This window comes from Aspergillus luchuensis, chromosome 8 (assembly GCF_016861625.1).
Source record: "Aspergillus luchuensis IFO 4308 DNA, chromosome 8, nearly complete sequence".
Lineage (NCBI taxonomy): Eukaryota > Fungi > Ascomycota > Eurotiomycetes > Eurotiales > Aspergillaceae > Aspergillus > Aspergillus luchuensis.
The window spans coordinates 3642448-3665476 of record NC_054856.1 but is presented as its reverse complement, the minus strand read 5'-3'; the positions used below and the strand labels follow the sequence as shown (position 1 = coordinate 3665476).

Genomic DNA, 23029 nt, shown 5'->3' with positions numbered 1-23029 from the left:
ACTGGCGGCGGCTCCTCCGCTCGTTCATGGAATGGCATTGTGGTTTTGCTTCTCCCCTTTTTTTCGTCACTATTACTGTGCCCTTACAGCCTTCATTTCTAACATCGTTTATCTATTTACAGTGTTAACCTTACAAACCTGAACCACAACCTCTCCCGTTCCATAGTTCAGCACGGATATGCCCGGATCATTAGCTGCGACGATCGATCCCCACCCTTTGGTGGGTGGATCCACCCGATGGGGTGGACTCGCTGATACGATGGGAATAAATTCCGGTCCCTGTCAGATTGCAGGACTTCATACGGCCAGCAACAGCTTCAGCTTTCATTACCGATCAATGCGTGCTCTCCAGTGCCTCTAAAAGAACACCAACAGGTAGAGTAAATCATCTACTAGTCAGAGGAGACATCAGTACCAGCGACACTCCGTAGGGTTGAGTCAAGCCATGTAAACACCTCCAGCCTACTTAACCATCGGGCTATATCCCCCACGTGGCTCAAGAGAGCCTCACAGTAGATGAGAGAAGACACTTATTTGAAATGTCGATTATCCGAGTTGCTTTGCCTGCCCCACTTACCTATTTGGGAATGCGTCGCTCGTGCACTTTCCTACCCCACCTACCCAATTCGGTCTTACACCTGAAGGCGGTATCGTACTGTATTAGTAGTTCCTTCCAGAATCTTCAAGCATAGGCTCATCCAATCCGAGCTATTTGCCCCTGTCCAAAACAGACACCAGCCACATACTAGCCTGCAGTCATTAGGTAAGCCCCAGCAGATGCTGTCTGCGAGTTACACAGGCGATTCCGCCGTGTTCAGGCCCGCGTATGGAGGCAGGACACAGTTCGTGTAAGCCTTTCTTCCTACTTCAGTTGCAGAGATTACTGCCAGTGTCTCATTAATGACATGCCTCTTCCCAAAACTGATGCACCGGAATCAGTTCTTAAGATTACTTTAGCAATATTGATTCGGAGTCCGAATGGGTTAAGACTGTGGCACAGGAACTGACATTATTATGTGGTGGTATCTGATGCCGCCTCAGTTTTCCCCCTTTCCTGGCAGGATATCCGTAGGCGATTGCTATTGGACTCTGTATCAGCTAGATCTTAGTAGTAGCTATGGTGATAGTCAAGGGCAGAGAGTCTAAATAGGGATGTCTCCTTGGAGGACAGCTGCGCTGAAAGATGTCAAATTGCCCAAGTCATGGCGAATACACGTAAATTTATAAGGAAGATCATTCAGGTAGATATAAATCTGCTTGAACAAGTGTCTGGACTCGGGCTTTATGTGAGTACGTAGAGTTATAGTCTATTCGAACGAGCTGAAGACTACCTGTGGCTCGTTGAATATGTGAGATGTACACAATTCAAAGAGAGAAGGTTAGACAAGGGGCGCGGTGAGCAGAGGGACAAGTAGAAATAATTAGATGTCCGAACTAAGTGAATAAATACTGTGCCGCATGCATAGGCCTGGACACCGCATATGTTGCCTTGGCTATATGCCTTAGTTTTGAAGTGGTAATAGGGCGTGGAATTGATCTGCTGGCTTCATATCCATGGCGTTCCCGCTCAGGGTCAGTTCAAGGTACGCGGAATGGAAACCCCAAAAGGGCCTGGCTTGTATTCCTGCAAGCCAGAAGAGATGATCTGGACGAACGGCAGTCTCCGTCAAATATACGAATCTTCATGACTGGTAAACTCCGATGTGCTAACCCTTCTCACCGCAGAGACCACGAGGATTCATACTAAAGAAGCAAGGAAGTTCCCGATATACCAAGCCCCATCAACCGTTATATAAACCCCCTGCCCTTTACCGTGCTCTTTGCTATCGTCATAGTCATCCATGAATCTACAAATCCAGGCACTGGCGTAGTCCATGCCTCATAATGCACCATATTACCCATGCACGCCATCATTCTACCAAAAGTAGCAGTACATTGAGATTTGGGCATGAATCTTAAGGTCAAATTGACTTTAGTATTTCCTATTACGGGGACCAATGATAAGGATCTACGAAAAGGGCCGGAATCATGACCGCATCAAGTATAACTGGACTATGCCTTTGCGAAAGACCTCCAATATATCCAGTGTGGCAAGTGACCTACTCAAAAGAATCAACGGCCTTCAGTTGATGTTTTAGAGAGCTTCTTCGCGATTGATTTTCTCTATCCCCACAGACAATGGATGAGGGCTGAGGTCTTGCTCTTCGTCCGACCTGAAAGTGTGGTCGGTTCTCTGACAAGGATGGGTCAACCCTCTTTCACCGGTGCCGCAATGGAAAAAGCATTCAGCCAGCATTCTCATATACACAGGCAAGAGAATGGAAGCAGTTATCATTGTCGGGGAGGAAGCCACTGAGGACATTGGCGCCTCCGATCTGCCCCATGGGAATAGCCTCCACGAAGAGACACCAAGGGGACGGCTGGCCTTTCTACCTGAGATAGCTTGTTTCCTGCTCAGGTTAGCGAAGCCTTCTCAGTTAATGTATAACTTCTTTCAAACGACTGCGTCAGTGCTCTGGCTGAAGCTGGTTCGACCGACTCATCGTACTAGCATGATACTTACAATCAGCCCATTTCCTGTCAATCATACAGCTACTTACCAGACGCCACATTTCCACTACGTTGGCTTGGAAATCCCAATTCTAATCATCACCATTGATGTGGCGGCATAGCTAGCATCTTTCATTTTCCGAATTTCCACTTCATAACCTTTCATCATCCTCTTACGCGGCCTAACGGCAGTTCAACATACATTATGTCTTTTATATATACTTATCCTTCTCTTCTTGGTCCGGGCACAATATTTCATTCTGCCAACAGGTCTTTCTCTTGGAGTCCCGATAGAAGCTTACCACCAAGGCTACTGGTTGCATGAACCCAGAGGCGTATCATGCTTATAATATCGCAAATACCCCTTCATACGTCAATGTCAATGCCCATAAGCAGACAGGAGCTCTTGATAGAAGAGCAAAGATGACATATGGCTGGCGCTGTGAAGCACACTTTGAACCAAGGAGAGCCAAATCATGTTGTTATAGAAGGAGAGAACGCAAGACTTGGAGAATGAAGGCGTGATTATTAACAATCACTGCCAACATCTGGGCAGAAAGCCACTCCGACAAAGACGCAAGGGTCCTGATCCAACATCAATACGGCCCAAATGGGGTCGGGGGTATACTATTATATAATCGGTGTCTGATGTCTGATGTATCCGTTGGCCTATTGTATTTTTCGGATGTCTTGCTTCGCGTTATGTGCGCAGATAAGGAGACCTTTTCTATGACGATACCAAGATGCGAAAAGCCCGCCACGGCTAGAATAGCGGAAGAGGATGAGGTCGGATTGTGACTTTTTGAGAGGTCTGAGGGAGACACATGTGGGTTCGAATGATTACCAACTGAGATTGATATCAGGTCAGTGATAATTGGAATGACTACTTCAGTGCTCGGAGGTCTCTTGCAACTACCGCCCCGAAGTATATTGCGCTTTTCTTATACTGGTGGCAGGATGTCTGTAGAAGTCCTTTGATGGGAAACAATCAAAGCATTGTTATGCAGTAGCCATGAAGCAACCATTTTCAAGGACTGCCCAGTGCTGTAATGGAGGATGGTCATAATCCCTATCCAGATGAAAGGGCTTTGTGAACACGATACACACCTGGGGGTGGTTCGCTAGACCAACCGATTGGCTCTTGTCATGTCGATGGAAGTTTTATAGAGCGACCCCTCCATCTTTCTACATGAGCAGCAACACAGTCATGATTTACTTTGTCAGTGATGCTCGACTCGGGAAATTCATTTCAACACCTTATAAACTGATGATATCTGGGACCATACATGTGGTCGGACGATGACGAAGGTTATAGAGATCGACGCGATGATTACTCTAGGCACATTCGAGCTTAGGGAAATGATTTGTAAGCAGAGGAAATATGTTCATGAACGGTGAATAAATGAAGCCAAATTCAAAATTACAATTGCTATGCAACATGTAAGTTTGTCTATATCGTAGCCTCTTTCCGCATTCCCCCACATTTTCCCATTTCCGCTGTATCGCTAGACTCATATTTTGAGTCTATATTAACAACCAAGGTAGATCAACAGATCTAATTAAAAATATAAAACGGCTTGGATACGCTGTACACGATTAAGATACCTACTATCAATAGTACTCTAATGATCGGATAGACCTAACATATATAGCGTATCAAAGTAATATCAGGTGACATAAAACGAACACATTCCCATCCCTACCGGAGATTTATCCATGCCTCGGAGGATAACCTTGGAACTAATCTCGGCTAAGTGGGCCGGTCCGAGCACGGACCGCGTGGGTTCCTTTCCAGTGGGTCCGGAGACTTTAAATCCACGAGCAGACCTAAAAGCAATTGTATGCTGAGATTCCCGATATCTCCGATCATCCGGACGCGATCCCTCAGAGTATTTATGAGTGAAAAGACTTGTTATTTCTTGGCGACCGTCAGGGCTGGCCGGTGGGTCGGATCCAGACGAACCACTACTGGGTAGCAGCCATTCCATTGGACCTCCTGTAAGCGTGCTCAGACCAATCAGGGTTCGACGCGACGACAAACGAAAAAGCAAAAACGACAAATGAAGCCAATAACAAGCTGTTGCATGAATAGTCAGTACTTACGTGTCCAGGCACAGGGCAACTGCCTTGGACACACACAAGGCACTGGGCTCACTAGCCACATTGGCTGCATGGCCACACTTCCCGACCGAATTTTCCCCCGTGGGATGGTTCTGGGATTTTTGATGGGGTCCAGCCGTTCCCATGTCTTTCTGTGGAGGTTCTACGTTGTGTAGCATACGAGGCTCAGGTTCAGTGAACTGCCAGTACATTAAATTCCCACACAAGTCGCAGGGGCCGAGGAGTAAATACGAACTTGGACGGCATCTTCCAAGACATAAACAACTGGCCCAGTCAAGGAGGAACTCTCCTAGCGTGTGAGGCGGTGCACCCGGGCGGGAACCGTATAAGAGTGGAGGACGTCCTGCTGCGAGGGACGGCAAGGCCTACTATCCAATTGGGGCGCGTTCCACTCCCATCCACAATCCCAACACCTATGCCCTATACTTTATCGGTCGGCGGGACGATCATATAGCCGACCGACCCTGAAATCCGGCTTGCACAAGTTCCACACTTCGATGCAGACTTTATGTCACTTAAATAGTTCCGATCAATTCTAAAACAAGGGGTATCCTAACAAAGCTACCGCAGATCAAAGGCCCCGTCTTAGTACACTGATACAACACAACAAGAATAACCACAGATGCCCGAAAAATATAAGCTATCAGGTATAGTCGGAAGCGCCAAAAAGAAAAGAAATAAATAGAAAAAGGTCACCGAAATTTACAAAACGCAAAGACGACACAGGTAACTGTCAAATGAACGTCTCGCTCCGTAAAGGACACAAGCAGGATGCTTGATTAGAATCGATGGGTCCGCAACTGATGCTCCCTGAGGTTGTCCTTCCGATTGAACGTGTGATCGCAGACCTCACATACATAGGAATCAGGAAACACATGAATGGTCTTGATGTGTCTGCTCAAGTCCCCCCATCTATTGAAGGTTGGTCTGTCCGTGCAGTTCGCCCAGCCGCACCGGAGAGGGGTATTCCTGCTTGGTTGTCAGCTGGACGCATTACTGAATTTAAATGGAGTGCCAGGGGAGTCAATATACCCTTCCACAGGACTGTTGTCTGGACTGTTCAATGGTGTCATTACTACTGGGACGGCGAAGGTATTCCAGGGAATAGCTTCCTGTTGTGTGCCGGCTTGGTAATATTGGCCCCGGGGCGCGAGACCTGGCTGCACCGCGGTCACGAAATCCCAGTTCTCCAAGGCGTTCGGCATATTGTACTCGCTTCCAGCATTCCCTGGGTACTGGCACGTAAGATCGAGGAAGCGACCACCATTCAGATACCTCGGGTCGATGTATGCGTGAGCCTGATTATGAGGAGGTAGAGCGGCTTGGTTCAACGAATTGCCTGAAGGAGCGATATTGAAGGAGGTAGAATTTGGAGCGCATGGGATTGTCTCAATGATGCGTTTTTTATTGTTGTCCGTTGGCCTTGCGGTCTGTCGAGAGGCAGTATGAGAAGCGTTTAGGTGGGCCGACATCGTAGAAGATATCAACAAGAATGTTTATCGGGTTGCAGGGTCGAGATATTGAGGACAGGAGTATTAAAAGATGAAGTAGGCGGTAAAGAAATAGAAATATCGTCAGTGAGTAGAAAAGAAGCAATGGTTTGATTTTTGGGAGAGGCTATGAGGAAGGATTTTATATCACTACTTCACAGAGCCCCTTCCAACCGCCCGGCGCTGCCGGACCTGTCAGTGGGGGAGGGTCAAGAGGGCTCAAGAAGCCATTCCTCAGATCAATTTCGAGTGACCCGGATGCCTCGAACCATAATGTAGGTAAGTGGGTCCATGGGAGTCTTAGTAGTAGTATAACGTAGGTAATAGTGGGTCCTTGGGAGTTGGTCATCCTATCACAGTGCCCACCAGCACTGATCGTTCTACAGTCGTGAGCGGCCCAAGCTGCAGCAACAGGAACCAGAAGTGACCGTGCATACGATTATGATCTCATGTGGAATATGCCATGGGTGGGTCCCTGATGAGAATTCGTGTAGTAAGCAGCATGGAACCGGTTCCACACCGCCTGAATTAGCCCAAGGCGGCAAGTTTCCTCACAACGAACAAGAAGGGAACTAGATCAAAGATCTCATCCGATACACATGGGGATTTCGCCATGTTCGTTTTTCACGTTGTATTGTCAGTAACTCCGCGCCTAGCTGCGGGAATTCAGAACATTACAGAGGTTGACCGGCTCTTCTTCGCATTCCCCTGAGAGTGCGCGCTCGGCTTTGTGAAGGTGGATGCATATTAGATAACCAGCTCCCCGGGGATAAGTAAATAGACATGGAATGTGCAAACCGTGTGGGACTCTGCCCGGTGGTAAGGCAAGGCACTGTTCCATTTTTGTCCAACAGATTGAAGGGCGCTTAACCCAGTCAGGCAAAGTGTGAAGCTCGAGTCAGAGGGGGAAAAGCGATCGTCGGGCTTGTCCGTTAGCCGTAGTCTACGAAAGTAGTTTAGCCCCCTGGTTCTCCGGTAATTTGACCCTCTGACTGGGGTCTAGAACCACAGATTCGTTTTTATACTATCATGTCATTGTTTTCCCGCAAGTCCATTGCAATCAGTCGGAGCAAATTGGATCCATTACGAACAGTACTCCTCATCACGTGTCAAGTCTCACCACCACCAAGTAAAGGGCAAGGGGAATAGCAGATGCAAGAGCAGATAAGCATGCAGGGTAACCTACCCATTTCTTTATCAACACAAGAAGTATAGGTTTAGCGTAGACATAATAACACCAATGTTGTTCATCTGAAGCATTCGTATTCTGGCCCATACACTTCTAGCATAGAAGATGGGCCCGAAGATGAGGGAAGAAGGGCTACCACCAAACCAACCTTTGCTCATGCCGCCCGCACCCTGCCGCCTACCTTGGAAGGTAATATTTGTTGCCCAGAGAATAAGGCTTGGTATTTTGAGCCGGCAGAATCCCACCGCCCTTTATTCGAAAACTATAGTTCCAACTTGAGGCGGTAACTAGTGCATTTCAGGAAGTGACTTGCTACCCGACGCAGCAAGGTGCCACTGTCATAAAGGCGGTGGGTCCCTACCTCTGGGGAAAACAAGCCTTGGCTCCTACTGTGGGCGGAAGGTAGGTGACTGGGGTATCGCCTGCCCCAGAGGTATAATGGTTAACATTTATCATCCTAAAGAATTAAGATCCCCGGAATAGTATTTCCATATCATCGGTTAGATCCGCTAGAACCGGCTACGCCGCGAAAGAGTAGTGAGACAGATCAGAGACAATCGAGTGGTAATGCACAGACCGACCGTATCGACCATATCGTAGTATATTTAGCTGGACACTTGATGGCTCATGTGCTAACGAGCTTTACATGGCTATTCAAGCATACAGAAATAGATGACCTTATAGCCGTACGCAAAGCTTTAGGCTTATCAGAGCCTTATTCACAGCACGTTATCTCATGATCTAGATATATACACATATGATCACTTTCATTGCCATAAAGCCGAGAATCTTCAATACTCTATAATATCAATCCTACTCCTCCTCCCTTTTCATATGATCTGCATAAAGCCCTTCCTGCTTCTTCGTGTTATACTGCACCTCCCCTTCATAGATCCAATACGCCGGGGGCTCCTGACCCAGACTCCCTGGTCTACAAGATAAATACTTGAAGATGGCCGGTACACCAACCACCTCCTCGCCCGTATTAGCCACCAGCCGATCACCACAATGTTCGATGTGGTCATAGGCCGCCGTATAACTATCCAACACACTCAGGTTTCCGGCGTGAAATGCCCGCTCCATACGCCGCCACAAGAAGGCACAGTGTGTCACATGGTACCAATGGTCGACGTAGACGTATTCCCAGTCACCGTCAAGCACCTCGGACTTAGAGAGATGACGCTTGCCCCATGGGTCTGTGGTCCAGGTCCAGTTCCTGACGGCGAGGGGCTCCTCAGTCAACTCCTTGTTGTAGCAGGCTGGGCGTACCCAGCTCAGCGCTAGGGGGTCTAGTACACAGCCAAGGGCTTGGGCCTCAGCCGGGGAAGTTCTACATTGGAGTTCGGTAATGCCGTGTGGTGTTGACTTTGAAAAGAAGGGGGAGGTCGGAGAAGAAGAGGAGGAAGAAGAAGATGATGATAATAATGAAGGACAAGCAAATACAGGCACGCGGTAACCCAGCAGGGCAAAAAGGCCACCGAGAAAAGAGATAGCCACGACTAAAAGAATGAGAGCGACTTTGCGCCTGGACATTTAAACATTGTCCATGATTTCCATTCTAATAGTATTGCCGAGCTTTGGGGCTCATCGAATCACCGGGGGTTCCGATTGAGGATCTATGGGGGTTTGTCAAATCTCTCAATAGTCCGATTCAACTAACAATTAATAACGGTGTGAAATATTGAACTTAAATTTCGGAGAGAAACCCGTCCACAGTGGGCGCAGAGGTGAATAAATACTGTTTAGAAAATGCATAAATAAGAAAGGTTCTCCAAGAGAGCGGACTTCTCAACAGGCTCAACAAGTCCTTTGACTCTCTCGATCTTGTCTTTCCGGGAATCCAGCCCAGACTCTTTCATTTCTCGACTCGATCGGCCCATCATCCTACATGGTCCTCTATTATCCCAATCCAACCAGTACGATGCATTATAACAACGTTGGACTCCTGGCCACGGCCCTCCTGGCCTCCACAGCTACAGCGATCCCCCGCATTCCGCGTATGTCCACTCTTCTCGCGCATTCCAGTAACAAGATTTCCGGCTTGAATTGCTAACTGGTTACGATTTGGTGGATTAGACCATGTCGCGGTAGCTGCTGCCGGTGGGACCTCGGATCCATCCCAAGAGGGCAGAAATGTTATGCAGAGATCCGAGGAGAAGACTGCGAGTCAAGGCAACGCTGACTTTCTGCTTGACACTGTTGGCGGACAACTTGGGCGGAGGTCGGAGCAGAAGACGGCTAGTAAAGACAACGCTGATTTCTTGTTCGATCTTGGGGACAAGACAGATAGTGAGGATGAGGGTGATGGCCAGAACTCACGTGTCATACATAGATACCATGGGAAACGAAGCCTTGAGCAGAGATCAGAGGCAGGGACAGCTACCCTCAGCAATGAGGACCTTATGTACAGTGCTACTGGCGATGAGGGGTTTCCCAATCTCCGCGCCCTCTGGAGAGGTGGCAAAACGGAGAGATCAGAGGAGACAGCAAGCAAAGACAACGCTGACTTTTGGGGGCCCGGTGGTGGATATGGTGGATATGGCGATTCCAACAAGGGGGCTACTATTAGATAGCTGGGAACAATATCTTGTTGGTAGTCGGTTAGAGAACAAGATCGATAACAGAAGGCAGTATGGAGTTTACAATATAGCCATGTAGCTTGTTCTTTCGAAGATTTTTTCTATTCAGGGCGGATGACATTACCCCATTTTGACATTATGATACCATCGAAATATATCTTGGTTCTATCGATAGGCGACCATTAATTGTATATAATGTGTTAATTGTATATAATGTGTAGTTGTGAAATGACGTGGATGTGTCGACGTAACTCATCAAGGTTCAGGAATTGTCTGTGATAGCTTTGTGCCAGAACTTGGGGGGAGCTATGCGTTTACTAAATAATAAGTTTTATGTGAGTGTCTAGAAAATACCTGATTTGTAGTGGCAAGATGTATGATTACGTATCTATTATTATGGTTTGTGTATCTGGACCTATTCTGTGATTTCCTGTTTGAAAGTTCTCCAATCATGAGTGCATTGATAGTTAACCCGTTATGAACTGCATCGGTGTCCTCAGTACCATGTTCAACAGATGCTGTATGTTGTAGAGTAGATCGCTAGAGTTGTCAAAAACCATCATAAGTTAGACCCCTAGGCAAAGGTAGTGCCAGAAACCTCGATGCTGCCTGTAGTAGCTTATAAACCGATATATAAATATTAGTCCCAACTATATACCACTGCATCGAATTCGAACGATAGACCCTCATATGCTATGCCCTGATATATATCATCTCGCAACTTAGAAACCCAGGATATGCCATGGTAGATGAGCATCATCTGGCGTGGTCAATGTCGACAAGCCTCTCCTAACCATAGGTCGTGTACCAAACTCAGGAAGATCCTTCAACGGAGGAGCGGGCACCCCGCCATACATCCCATTGTCTTCCCTCATGATCTTATTCTAGTCAGTAATGATCCATCATGTTGTCCTTGCGAGTGTACGTTTTATGGCCATCTGTACACGGGACGCGCGAGCCAGGTGTCATGTTATAGACAGTAGATATATATCATTTCAGATCAAAACATTGAGTGAATGATTTTCCACAATTTGCCTCCGAGCACCTTAACCTCCTGCGGAAAGTCAATATTTTTATGGGTAGAATTCTCTTGAACAGCCTTGTACACAGGATAATCATTGGTTGTTTCAGAAAGAAATCGGGTGAGTGCAAGCACAAGATATAAGGATGATCGACGTAGGAAGAGCTTTGATGCACCCTATTGCTGTTTGTCACCCGTTATCTATTGAGAGACAATATATGATTATACAGAATGATTCTTCTGGCAAGTGATGTTGCGCGACGTCATCTTTCCTATTAGTCGTCTTTTCACCACCCCCGATAAGCTTTTGAGAATGATAGAGATAGCTTGCATCCCTGACCCTTCCCAACAGCCGAAGACTGATCTAGACAGATAGGCTGTGCAATCATTGAATAGGTCGCACACCTTTGAAGTGGTGACCAAGCACCAGACACCACTGTGATTGCAAAGAGAAGATAACCAGCTAAATTCTCTCATTCCAGGACCAGGTTGAGGTCTGTTGTGATGCTGGTTACTCTTGGAAAGGCGACACCATTGCTGGACATGAAGGGACCCACAGGTTTGGCGCATATAGGGGATATGATGGGCTGTACTCTATATTCAAAGATTGATAGCATCGGGAGGAGACTAGAGGGCTTCGAAATGGGTATACAATGTAAATCATTGCACACATTCTCTTCTGCCTCACTCTTTAGACTCTGACACTTGGTCGCCTTCGACACATAGGGGCAAGGAACTCATAGTTGAAGCAATGCATGAAAGGCGGACCAGATGGGACCAACCACAACGGATATACATATCGGCCCTTCTCATAGAATGGCAATAGTGATTCTCATCCGTGGAATGGGAAGCCGCATATTGTTGTAGAGGAGAGGATAGAGACGATAATATCAGCTCTGTCTTCGTGATTATCAGTAGCTGTGGCCAGCCAAACACCTATTAGGAGGTGGTGTCGAGATATTCGTGTAGGAATCGGCAAGGCCATGCATTATAGGGTTGTATTAAATTATATACTTTCATCATGGACAAGTGTTAATGAGGTCTAGATAGAAGGTAGAGCCTGGAGTCCCTTCCATCCTTAGCCCCCATTCATTGCATCATGATTTTGGTGAACCTGTCAGTAGGGCAACTTATCCCAGTGGATCTTGGCTGGTATTTATACCCTTGGTGGTGAAAAGAGCTTCATCGGGACTTTTCTATAACTTGTGAATATCAGTTCGTTCCAGGCCTGAATCTCAGGGAACTCCCTCTTTCCTAATCACGGACACTTCCGAGCTTGGATACTTGGCCAGTCAATTACAAGAGAGGTAGACATTTTTATCCCTGTCAGCCGCTTATTATCACATACAAGCGCTAGTGTCTTTTCTACTTTTGCAATTTAGGTTGCATTGCAAAGATAATAGGACGCGAATTTCCTCTACCTTAAAAGGGAAGGGAAGACAAGAATATTCGACGCCTGAGGCTGTCAATGTATGGTGACTCAACGTGGTGAACACAGATTGTCTGCACCCTTGCACAACCTCTCGTCTGTGATTTGCGTTCCAGTTGAGTTTTCGTGTGCATATCTGCGATCGGTGTCCATCGAATATCAGAGTATAGCGCACATTACTTATGTACCACACGCAAGTAATTGACCTTTTCCGGTGTAACAGTTGGCGGTTTCATAAGTTCTTCTGTCCTTCAATGGCCCGACACTAAAAAGTTTTCAGGCTTGAAAATTACAATGTGTATTAGTCGGCTCTCATATGTGGGGGAAATAGATTCTCACAAGTGGTGAAGACTTGTATTCCCAACGTTCTACGCATCTTCTCTGCCAGGTTGAGCGACTTCACTATCTGGCTGTGTTTTGTCCGGAATGTGCGATACTTTCATTGCACGATCACCTGCAGAAACAGTGACAGGAAAGGGCACCATTGCGAATTTCTCGTAAAGTCCAGTCGAATTGTCAAATATCAATTGGTGGCCTATAGAGGCTATATACTCTGCATCCTGTGAGCCGAGGAAACGCATGCATCTCGGAAATATTGCTAGCTGTGGTTTCACCCGACAGACATTCCTTTGTGATACCTAGCCAGGCCGGCTAGTGGCTCAGGGCCGGTGATTGCGTTCGTGATGAGCTTTTGACGGCAGTCAATGGTGACCATATAGCTCGAATCACCTTTGTGAATACAGTATGTCCCATTAATGACACCTCGTACTTGGAGAAGTCGCCAGACTGGCGCTTGTTAGTCGATATCGCATTATTGAAGGTCACGATAAAGTCCACTTCAGCAGACGCTGTAGCCAACTCGGAGACATGTCAACATCACCGTGCTAACCGAAGCTGTAACAGCGGCTACGAGCTTGAGATTGGAAGTGAACCGAGAATTCTCAGAGCAGTGATGATTGAGTCCCCATATGGGAGGTACTGATCACATGATCAAAATAGGTGACAGACGGGGCAGGTTTTCGGTCCACTTCGCGGAACCCTGCAGATCCCAAATGGCAGGCAAGGCGTCAAGAGCTTTGGGAATATTGTCAAACATTGTTCGTGAATACACCCCTTTCAGATACTCGCTGAAGAAAGCTCTGTGCTCGGGATCCACGCTATCCGCTGCTGCAATGAAACATGACCATACGAATCCATGAGCACCCGGCTCCGCGGGGCTCATCTGACAAAGAAGCTGGCGCAGCTCTTCCAGTACATGCCAGGAACTTTGATTCGTGGTCGCACGTTGAAGGTATATTTGTGCGCCTTTTGAGAAGACTTGTTTCACCAGCGACAATGTTCTGTAATGGTGCGAATCAGCATTCACCCTCGAAGCCATCCAGACACTTGGGTCGACAGGGTTTCTAAGTCTCTCGGCGCCTAGGTCCTCATTCAGAAGTGGCTGTCCGAGGAACGCAAACATGTCCGTCTGCTTTGTGAGAAAATCTCTCAGCTCGGTATTTCCGACAGATTTCATGTTTTGGGCCAGAGTAAGGAGAGTCCGTAACAGGTGGCTATACTCGGAGCTGCCGGTAACGGTTTCCCCAACAAGTAGGACAATCAGAGTTGCCCAAGTCGATGAATTAAATACTAGGTCGGGTGATCCAAGCAGAGAATCACGTCGTAATCGCGAGATTATTGCGGACCGGCTGGACTCGGTTGCCGCTCGACACGAGGGGTGTCGGGAGCCAAGATGTTGCGCGGCAACAACAGCAACAGCCTGCTGTAGAAGGCTATCTTCGAAAGCCATGGGAAGGATGATGTCCCGGTAGCCATTCGATATATCGAGGACAACCATGACAGGAGCGACATATCTAGCGAAGTAGTCGAATGATTCGCGGGTTCTGTGATCGACTGGTGCGATCCACTGGCCGACAGCCATCTCCATTACTGAGGGCTGGTGGTCATTACATAGTGCATGTCTAACCACCACTTGTGCTGAGCCAGAGACAATGTCCCGACTTCCAGCAGACATTGACTGTGCATGGCTTGTGCCTCTAATGACCGAACCCCCCTCTACGGCCAATCCATTCCGGTTCAGCTCCTTCCCGCTATTTCGAGGCTTCTGCCTTTTGTTGACTCTTATCCGATCGTCCTTCCACCGAATAGGACGAGGGGTATTTGAGGCTTCTTGGTATACGGATTTGGGGTCGACATCAGGTATCGGGATCGTGCAGCCTTTTAGTCTTCCCCGAGTCGCCAGGCCGGGGCTGAAGCGAAAGCGACCCGATCCTGAGCATTCAATCCCTTTCTTCTGGCATTTGAAGCAGGTAGGTTCCCCTCTGTCGCAGACAATCCGGCGCTTCGAGCATTGAAAGCATCCTATGAAGTAAAAACGGTTTAGTCATGATCTGCTCGCATGGGACAAAACTGGGCATACCTCGCGACTGGGAGTTACTACCGGAGTCCGTCGCGACCATGGGGACCCGCTTGTCGATTACCAAGGCATGAACGCCATGCAAGTATGCGCGGATATTAGCTGCTGATGGCGCTATCCGATAGTGGGCTGATATGAAGAGGGTTGTGGGAACTTCAAGGACGCTGAAATGAACTCCGCGGATGTCCGATGGCCGACCGGAGCGGAGCGGGTCTTTCCCTTCCGAGGTTCCCCGCACGTGTTTGCCTCCCAATGCGGTATCAGCCCTTCTTTCTTCACGGCATCTCCGTCCATGCTATACACTGCAGGGACTGAGAAGGAGTTCCCTTATCGCACAGTTAATTAATAACTCTGCAGTGTGAGCTAGTTTGGTAATAGTCTTTCAAAAAGTCGCATATTAGAAACACCGGGACTGTTCTTGTTGGACACGCCCCACCACGTGATCTGACAGCTATTCCAATAATCCGCCGATCTGAGCTTGACAGCATCAAGCATGAAGCCATCTCCCCCTCTCGGTTGTCTCCGATGCTTGGCCTCCCTTGTACCCAGTCATGGGCCTGTCAGGTGCCAATTGTGGGTTTCGGGACCACAGCAAGCATGTCAATGTCAAACAGAGAACCGTCTCGGATGCCAAGCAGCTGATACATGTCTCGACGAGGGAGGACTCTATTCCCATCCTCCTGATGACCGTCATTGGTCGTGCTCAAATGGAAATCAAAATGAAGGGAGTTATGTGTGCCTCAGATTCAACACAATGGCCTTGTCGGATGACAGTCGCCGTGTGCTGAACTGGTCAACATTTCTCCGGGCGCTAATGCCCTGAGGGTTTATCCCCGAGATGATGCCCGATACAATTACTCAAGACTCGGTAACTCTATTACAGGAGGGGAAAAGTGCAACACGATCACACCGACTGCATGAAGCAATCCCTAACTACTGCAATATATTCCAATCTATCTTCTGTTCAATCCTCAACCTTTGACCCCTCCCCTGCGGACTCCGACGCACACCTTGCGTCTTATCTGCTGTGGGCCTGGCTTCGCACCAATCCACGGCCAGTGCTGACGCAACGCTCCCTATCAGCAATATCGGTGCCGGGCCCACACGGCGCTATTGTTCCTAGCGATCGAGTGGGAAGCCAGGTCTCGTCGCTATCAGGCAGCACTATACAGGTCCGCCTTGTCTTGTCAACCACTCGCATCGCGTCATTGCTAGCCGCCACTCCGGAAGCTGCGATCTTTCCTGGTCGACAACAGCGACATTCTGCAATCCAGCGTATGTCTCTCATTTCTGCAGGTTTAATTGTAGCTAGATTGGTGGTCTAGTCCGACTACCGGATGTAATTTCCCAACCCTATATAATGTCCCGAACGCACCCCTCTTCTGCATGGGCTTTCTCTCCTGTCAGTCAAGCAATCACTTAGATCACTTCTCATTCAACTGCCGCCATGTATATCCCCATCGGTACCTTGGCCACTGCCTCGCTCCTTGCCGGGGCTGCTCTGGCTGCGCCCACCCCCTCCCCGCTCAAGGCAAGAAACATCGTCCGCAGAAGCGGCAGCCACACCATTTACAAGCCCACTCCGTTCACCGCTCCCAGTCAACACAAGGCCGCCTCCAAGTACCTCGAGCTGAGCAAGACCAAGTCCAAGGGGAACGTGAACCCTCGTAGCGCTGCGTACGTCACACGCTCCACCAGCAGTGGCAGCTCCACCTTGATCTCCCTCTTCGAAGGCGAGGAGTTCGCTACCTCAATCACTATTGGTAGTGATTCGTTTGACGTTATCGTCGACACCGGTTCCAGTGATACCTGGGTTGTCAAGACCGGCTTCACATGTATTGATCTCGACACCGGCCGCGAGACCTCCGAGTCGAGCTGCGACTTTGGCTCTACCTGGACTGTCGATAGCTCCTTCGTGGAAATTGAGGGAGAAGAATTCGCTATCGAGTATGGCGATGGTGAGTACCTCTACGGAGTGATGGGTAACGAGACCGTCACCCTTGCCGATATCACTGTGGACCAAACCATCGCCGTGGTCACTGAGGCCGCCTGGGAAGGCGACGGAACCACCTCTGGCCTGACTGGTCTTGCGTACCCTGCCCTGTATGTATTCACCCTTGTCACATATGCACAAGGAGGCATCTAACGTCTACTAGTACGAGCGCCTACTCCACTAAGACCGACGAGCAAGTCGTCTACAGCAACATCATCACCACCATGTGGGAGGAGGGACTGATTGACCCTTATTTCAGTCTGGCCATTGAGCGCGATGTCTCCGGTGCTGCTGGCTATCTTGCTCTGGGCGGTTTGCCTCCAGTAGACTTTATCGAAGACTTCACCAACACCTCCATCCTGGTCACCAATATTGAAGGCTACTCCAAGGCCTACGACTTCTACACCATCAACATTGACGCTGTCACTCTGAACGGCAAGAGCTTGACCGGCGCTGGTGGCGACGACATCCAGTACATCGTATGTTACTCACACCTTTCCCTATCTATCAAACTCTAACAAATGCAGGTTGATTCTGGCACCACCCTGAACTACTTGCCCACTTCCATCTCTCAGGAAATCAACGCCGCTTTCTCCCCTGCGGCGACATACTCCGACGACGAGGGCGCCTACATCGTTGACTGCGACGCCACCCCTCCCACTCATGGCATCACCATCAACGGCAAGACCTTCTACATCAACCCCCTCGACATGATCCTCGATGCCGGCACCGATGACGAGGGCAACACCGTCTGCATCACCGGTATCGTTGACGGTGGCAGCGACACCTCCGAAGATCTCTACATTCTGGGCGACACCTTCCAGAAGAACGTGGTCACCGTGTTCGACATTGGCGCCACGGAGCTGAGATTCGCTGCTCGCGAGAACTACACCTCCAACGACACCTACTAGACATAGACTGCCTATATCCCCTGTTACTCACGTGTATAGTTATGTTGAATGTAGTATGAAATTCATGTTCACAATAAATACCCTTCCAATACCCTAATCTCTCACAACCGAGCCTTGACCTCATCCCTCTTCGTTCCCAATTCCTCCAACACCACCCTCGCAGCCCTCGTCCCCTCCTCAATCGCCCCATCAATAAAACTCCTCCACCCCAACGCCCAATCCGAATTCGCAAACACCACACCACCATGCCTCTCCCTCAACCCGTCCAAACACCCACTCACCATCCCGGGCCTCGAGAAGAACCACGCGCCCTTCGCAAACTCATCCTTCACCCAATTATGAAACACCAACCGCTTCACCCCAAACTCCCCAGGCGCTAACTCCCCAACCGCCTTCAACGTCTCCCGCACGTCCTCATCGGGCTGGATATGATTCGCATCAGTCCCGAAACACACCAAATGCGTATTTCCCGCAGGGGTGGTCCCATCACCAATAGCATAGCACAGCTTGTTAAACGGGTACGCGATGCCCGTCCACGACCGCATATCCTTATTATCCACTTCGGCATGCACCTTGGTACACATATTCACATGCCCTGCCTGCATAGCAGAGACCTTCTCTGTAGCCAAGGCAGGCGAGAACTGAATCGTAGAGAGAACATTAAGCGGAATAGTGCACACCACCCGCTTGGCAACAAACTCCCGTCCATCCCTCGCCGTCACTCTCACTCCCCTCCCACCCTTCTCATCAACCACACTCCTAACCGGACACTCAAACACATACCCCAACCTCCCCGTCCCCATCGCCTCCTCCCAAAACCTCCTCGCAAACGCACTCTGGCCCTCCGTAAACTTGTAACTGATCAAACAATCCATACACCCCTGATACGTATACCCACTCATCGCCCACCAATGCAGAAACTCTCCAAACGAGCTATTCTCCATCCTTCCACCCGAGCACAGCAAGATAAACGCCTCCAGAGAACTCCTCTCATTCAGGCTCAACTCATCCTTGATCTGCTCAATCCGCTCCGCATACGACATCTCATCATACTTCCTAAACTCCGGAACATAGAACATGTCATGCGGGAAGGGGAGGACGGTCCGTCCGTTGGTGCCATCGACATTGGTGAACTTGTGCAACGCAGAGCGGAGGAGCTCGTCCTCGGCTTCGTGGGTCATGTAGGTTGATGAGGTGGGGTTGGTGCGCAGTTGGAAGTGGTTGACTCCGCGGCTGAAGTTGAATGAGGGTGAGAGCGCGTTGTGCATCTTGTAGCGTGTGATTTCGCGCCATACGTGCGATTGGTGCCAGTGGACCCAGGTGCCGCCCATCTGGATTCAGGGTTAGTTGTGTGGGTTTGGAGTGGGAAAGGGGAGAGGGTACGTACTTCGTAGGGATAGCCGTCGATGTTGGAGGACCAGGAACGCCCGCCGATGCGGTCTCGGGCTTCGAGAAGGAGGGTTTTGAAGCCTGTCCATGTTAGTGTGTTTACCTTGTGTAGATGGATGTGATAGGGTAAGTACCTGCGACTGTCAAGTCCCTTGTGGCAGTTAATCCGCAGTATCCACCACCAATGACAATGACGTCCCAAGGCCCATCTTTATCCTCATCTTTGATGTTAGTAGGTGGTGAGATGACACCCAACGATGGAACTCCCTGCGTGAGTCCAGTCTCGGGTGTCCACTGATATCCGTCTCGAGAGGTCATGTTGGAGATGCTGTCGTAGAAGAGATGAGTGTACTTGGTAGATACTTGCTGAGAGGTTTACGTCGGGTCCATCGTGGGCTTTTATATTACAGCATCGGAATCCATTCCGAAGGGTATCGTCTATATCTGGTTCTTAGTCTGTCGAGATTTGACAGTTCTGCCACACAGGATATGGTTCTCAGGGCCGGTAGAGAAATATTTCCCGATTGGGTTAAAAAAGAGAGATTTTGGGTGGGGCTTGACTTTTGTTGGGCTGTACACCGCCTTCAGGATTTTCTGCATTGGTTTCTCCACAGTATATTCGGAGAATTGAGTGGCTGGGAGCCATCAGTTACTCTTCACTGGAAGGAGATCTCTTGTCTAATATGTAATATATGAAACATCGCAATCCACTCAGAGCTCATGTTATTCCCACCCATTGTAACGAGACCATTGCACAGTATTCTGCCGGCATAACGCTGCCAGTTTTCCCCGCACATGCCACACCGCCATATTGCCGAGGGTGTGGCTTATCTTATCGGCTTATCGGCCTATCGTGTTCCGCGTCAGTTGGAGAGAAATTGCCGTTTTCGGGTAATAACGAGAGAAAATGCTTACAGGCTGGATATTATCAATGAAGTAGGTGGAGTTTGATCAAGAGATTAGGTAAAGTTATTTATATTGAGTTGGGTTTGCCGTAGTGCTCTATAGAGTAGATGTGATATGTATGGTAGGTTGGTCTGAAGGTCATTTGTGCTTAGCCAAGATATATATTTCTTCCCTGCTGTGAGAGGGCACCGATATGCAACTAAAATTACTGTACTACTCGCCCTTAGTAGTTTAAACTTACGACGCAGTATGAGGACACTCGCGCTGAAAATTTGTCTATTTGCGGAAGACGGTTCTCTTTCATATGCCCTCTATAAATTATAATTCTATTTCTGTTCACGAAAGAAACAGTTTCTAGGACAGCTTCAAATTAACATCAGCCTTCTGGCTGGAGGAAGAACTCCATGAAGAGTAAACATCAATGTGAGCCTGCCACCGAGTTTTGAGAGGCTATCGTCATTGCCTTCATCATAATACTCAACGGCTTAAGCTCGCTCCGCTCCTGCGCGGCTGTTACGACGAAGTTGTTAAACCAAGACACCAAGTCGAGATCCGCTTCTGCATTCTCACACTCAGGAGACCCAATCATATTCATAGAGACTATGAATAGTGGCACGAATTGATGAAGAAGGATAAGGCTATTGGAACGAAGCCCAACGATTAGCGTCATGATATGTGGAATCTTGCGTTGTAACATACCTGATTCCCCAATATGGGTGTGTAGAGGATGACATAATAGACCGGGACATTTGCAGACTCTTTCGTGCAATGTCAACCGTGTGGTATGGTAGAAACTGACTGTCTTGGTTACACTTCTTTGCCTGATAGAAAACAATGAGCATTTTGTAGCTGCTGAATAGAATGTCCACACAAAACCAGGTATCCATGCGGTTTGTCGTCGTAGTGAGGAGTTCCTCCTGGAACTTGTCAGTTTCCGGTTTGCTGAAGCCGACTCTTGAAGATTAACGTACCGGCGACCAGTCGGACATGATGGTTTGCACCTCGGCAATAAGACCGTCGATTGTCCTATCGTACTGCGGAGTGTCCACGTCGGGCTCCGAATCTACCAGGTCCAGATATTTGATCAAGACCAACGTGAGACGCATGGAAGCGAAAAAGTGGATTTGTATAAACCGAGTGGATGCGTGATCAACTCCTGTGATACTAGGATCCGGGAAATTCACCGTCCAGGACCCGTCGGTGATGAGCGCCGGTTTACCAAAGGACAGACGGAAGACACAGTCCGTTCGTAGCAAGTGCCAGAATTCAAAGCGCATTCTGTTCTTCTCAATTTCGCTTTCAGGGTTGGGGGGACCGCCAGGTCGAACGATCTGCTGGCCGGGGGTTGGTTGGTCGGCATCAACAGAGAAGTACCCAAGAGCTCGGGAAATCTTTACAGACTCGGCAACGATCCTCCAAGATAGTTCACTGTTGCAAGCTTCAAGAGACATGGACATCTAAGCACTACTTTAGCTCCTATTTCAGCTGACGAGTATCCAAAGTAGGACGTACCATAAAGAAGGCAGCGAACAAGTCTGCAGGCGTATCCTTGATCCGGGCCAGCCAGCTTTCTGTCAAGTCCATACAGGAGCGACAAAGGAATTCCACGATGGCGCCTCTGTTGTGATAGGGATCCGGGTCTACCAAAAAGCCCTGGAAGAGAACATTGTAGTAGACAATTCGTATTGTCGGGTCGAGATGAACATGTGGGTTATGAAGCAGATCTGGGAGTGAAAGAATGAACTCCTTCTCAAAGGGAATTCGAAAACCCTCGAACTGATATGTATCATAATATACTTGAGTTCAGATTAGCACAATGTTGGCTCTCCAGATGTTGTAAGAATGACTGTACATTCTATCCATTTGTGTGCGGTTTCTTTGGTGATGGTGGGTGATGCCTTGGGCTTTTCGGTCTCTACATTGTCCAACTCCGAGATCTCCCGCATGGCGACCTCGATGGCCTGGATGCACTTTTCGTTTCCCCAGAAGCGCGACTCCACTGTCTTGAGGTGACAAAACACATTGGAACTGAGGAGTGACCTCATATTCTCGTCCTTTAGACCTTTCAAGATAGTCTGAGCTACGCCCTGTGCTGCCGGTAGGGGAGACCCAACACTGCGGGGCAGAGCGCTTTGCGAGGTGTCATTATCTGAGGCGATAGACATTGAACCAGATGCATCTGCGGGCTGATCTGGATCTGAGTCAATCATACAGTGGTCCTCTAGACGCTCCAGTCGTCTAAGGATCTCGGAGAGGATCTCTTTGTCATCTATTAGCCTAGTACGCCGAAAGCTACGTTAGTAGCTTTCTCCATGCTTGTAGCAAAGGAGGATAACCTTTTCTTGGCGGAGCGTGGTTTCCGCGGCAGATAAGTGCATTCTGCCCCGACGGCGTCGCATTTGTCGCATCTGGGGTCGATTCTATTGCAACGGATCTAGCCTACCGTTAGATGGTGCAGTGCTTGACGTGCGGTGGGATGATACCTTCTTTTGCTGACAGCGGCGGCACTAGACTATTGTCAGTTTAATGACGACCTAGGACTGGCTGCAGAAATGACTGGGCTTAGCCTACCGAAATAGGCTTGCGGGAGCTCATCCTCAAGCAGTGGATCCGCGATTAGGTTGAGTGACGAGATTGTTCTGCAAGGGATGGAAGAATGGCAGCGGGAAAGTGAAGAGTCCGAAAGTCCGGGCGGCAATGTGGCAGCCTGCTTGGACCGCCCGGGATTAGGAAATCCCCGAATGTCCGCAGCGTCGATCGGCTCCACTTTTCCAAGGAGTCAATGACTTTCATCGTCGAGTCATCGCCTGGCAACTCAGATCCTCCTCGTAAACAAGATGCCACTTGCACCTTTTAGGCAGGCCAGGTCCTTCCATGCATACGTCGTCACTGATCCAGGGCCAGCCCACTGTGGCCTGGACCCGCTTCTGGTTGCAAACTGAACCTCTGGCCAGCAAGGGTTTCTCCCCTATAAATCCAGCTCGCCCTCATACACTACCATGCTTTATTTAGTCGACAATACTCTAGCCTGCACT

General features: G+C 48.9%; 7 protein-coding genes across 7 annotated transcripts; 2 read left to right on the top strand and 5 right to left on the bottom strand.

The window, feature by feature from the left end:
- Positions 1-5450: 5450 nt before the first annotated feature.
- On the bottom strand, positions 5451-6143 carry AKAW2_81255S (C2H2-type zinc finger protein; the record flags this gene model as incomplete). Its single annotated transcript, XM_041682366.1, has 2 exons — positions 5451-5640; positions 5704-6143. The coding sequence occupies 2 exons, from the start codon at positions 6141-6143 to the stop codon at positions 5451-5453; spliced, it is 630 nt and encodes a 209-aa protein (XP_041549216.1).
- Positions 6144-8163: 2020 nt separating this feature from the next.
- On the bottom strand, positions 8164-8883 carry AKAW2_81254S (uncharacterized protein; the record flags this gene model as incomplete). The annotated part of the gene is made up of 1 exon (XM_041682365.1): positions 8164-8883. One exon carries the CDS (start codon positions 8881-8883, stop codon positions 8164-8166), a length of 720 nt encoding a protein of 239 aa, XP_041549215.1.
- Positions 8884-9488: 605 nt separating this feature from the next.
- AKAW2_81253A (uncharacterized protein) lies at positions 9489-9923 on the top strand (the record flags this gene model as incomplete). The annotated part of the gene is made up of 1 exon (XM_041682364.1): positions 9489-9923. The coding sequence occupies one exon, from the start codon at positions 9489-9491 to the stop codon at positions 9921-9923; it is 435 nt and encodes a 144-aa protein (XP_041549214.1).
- A 3438-nt stretch (positions 9924-13361) lies between these two features.
- AKAW2_81252S (Zn(II)2Cys6 transcription factor) lies at positions 13362-14838 on the bottom strand (the record flags this gene model as incomplete). Its single annotated transcript, XM_041682363.1, has 2 exons — positions 13362-14740; positions 14799-14838. 2 exons carry the CDS (start codon positions 14836-14838, stop codon positions 13362-13364), a joined length of 1419 nt encoding a protein of 472 aa, XP_041549213.1.
- A 1404-nt stretch (positions 14839-16242) lies between these two features.
- On the top strand, positions 16243-17699 carry AKAW2_81251A (uncharacterized protein; the record flags this gene model as incomplete). The annotated part of the gene is made up of 3 exons (XM_041682362.1): positions 16243-16898; positions 16952-17267; positions 17316-17699. 3 exons carry the CDS (start codon positions 16243-16245, stop codon positions 17697-17699), a joined length of 1356 nt encoding a protein of 451 aa, XP_041549212.1.
- A 101-nt stretch (positions 17700-17800) lies between these two features.
- On the bottom strand, positions 17801-19406 carry AKAW2_81250S (uncharacterized protein; the record flags this gene model as incomplete). Its single annotated transcript, XM_041682361.1, has 3 exons — positions 17801-19030; positions 19087-19169; positions 19223-19406. 3 exons carry the CDS (start codon positions 19404-19406, stop codon positions 17801-17803), a joined length of 1497 nt encoding a protein of 498 aa, XP_041549211.1.
- A 1006-nt stretch (positions 19407-20412) lies between these two features.
- Positions 20413-22589, bottom strand: AKAW2_81249S (transcription factor domain-containing protein; the record flags this gene model as incomplete). The annotated part of the gene is made up of 8 exons (XM_041682360.1): positions 20413-20632; positions 20694-20911; positions 20966-21451; positions 21507-21790; positions 21847-22271; positions 22331-22428; positions 22478-22501; positions 22566-22589. 8 exons carry the CDS (start codon positions 22587-22589, stop codon positions 20413-20415), a joined length of 1779 nt encoding a protein of 592 aa, XP_041549210.1.
- Between the last annotated feature and the right edge of the window lie 440 nt (positions 22590-23029).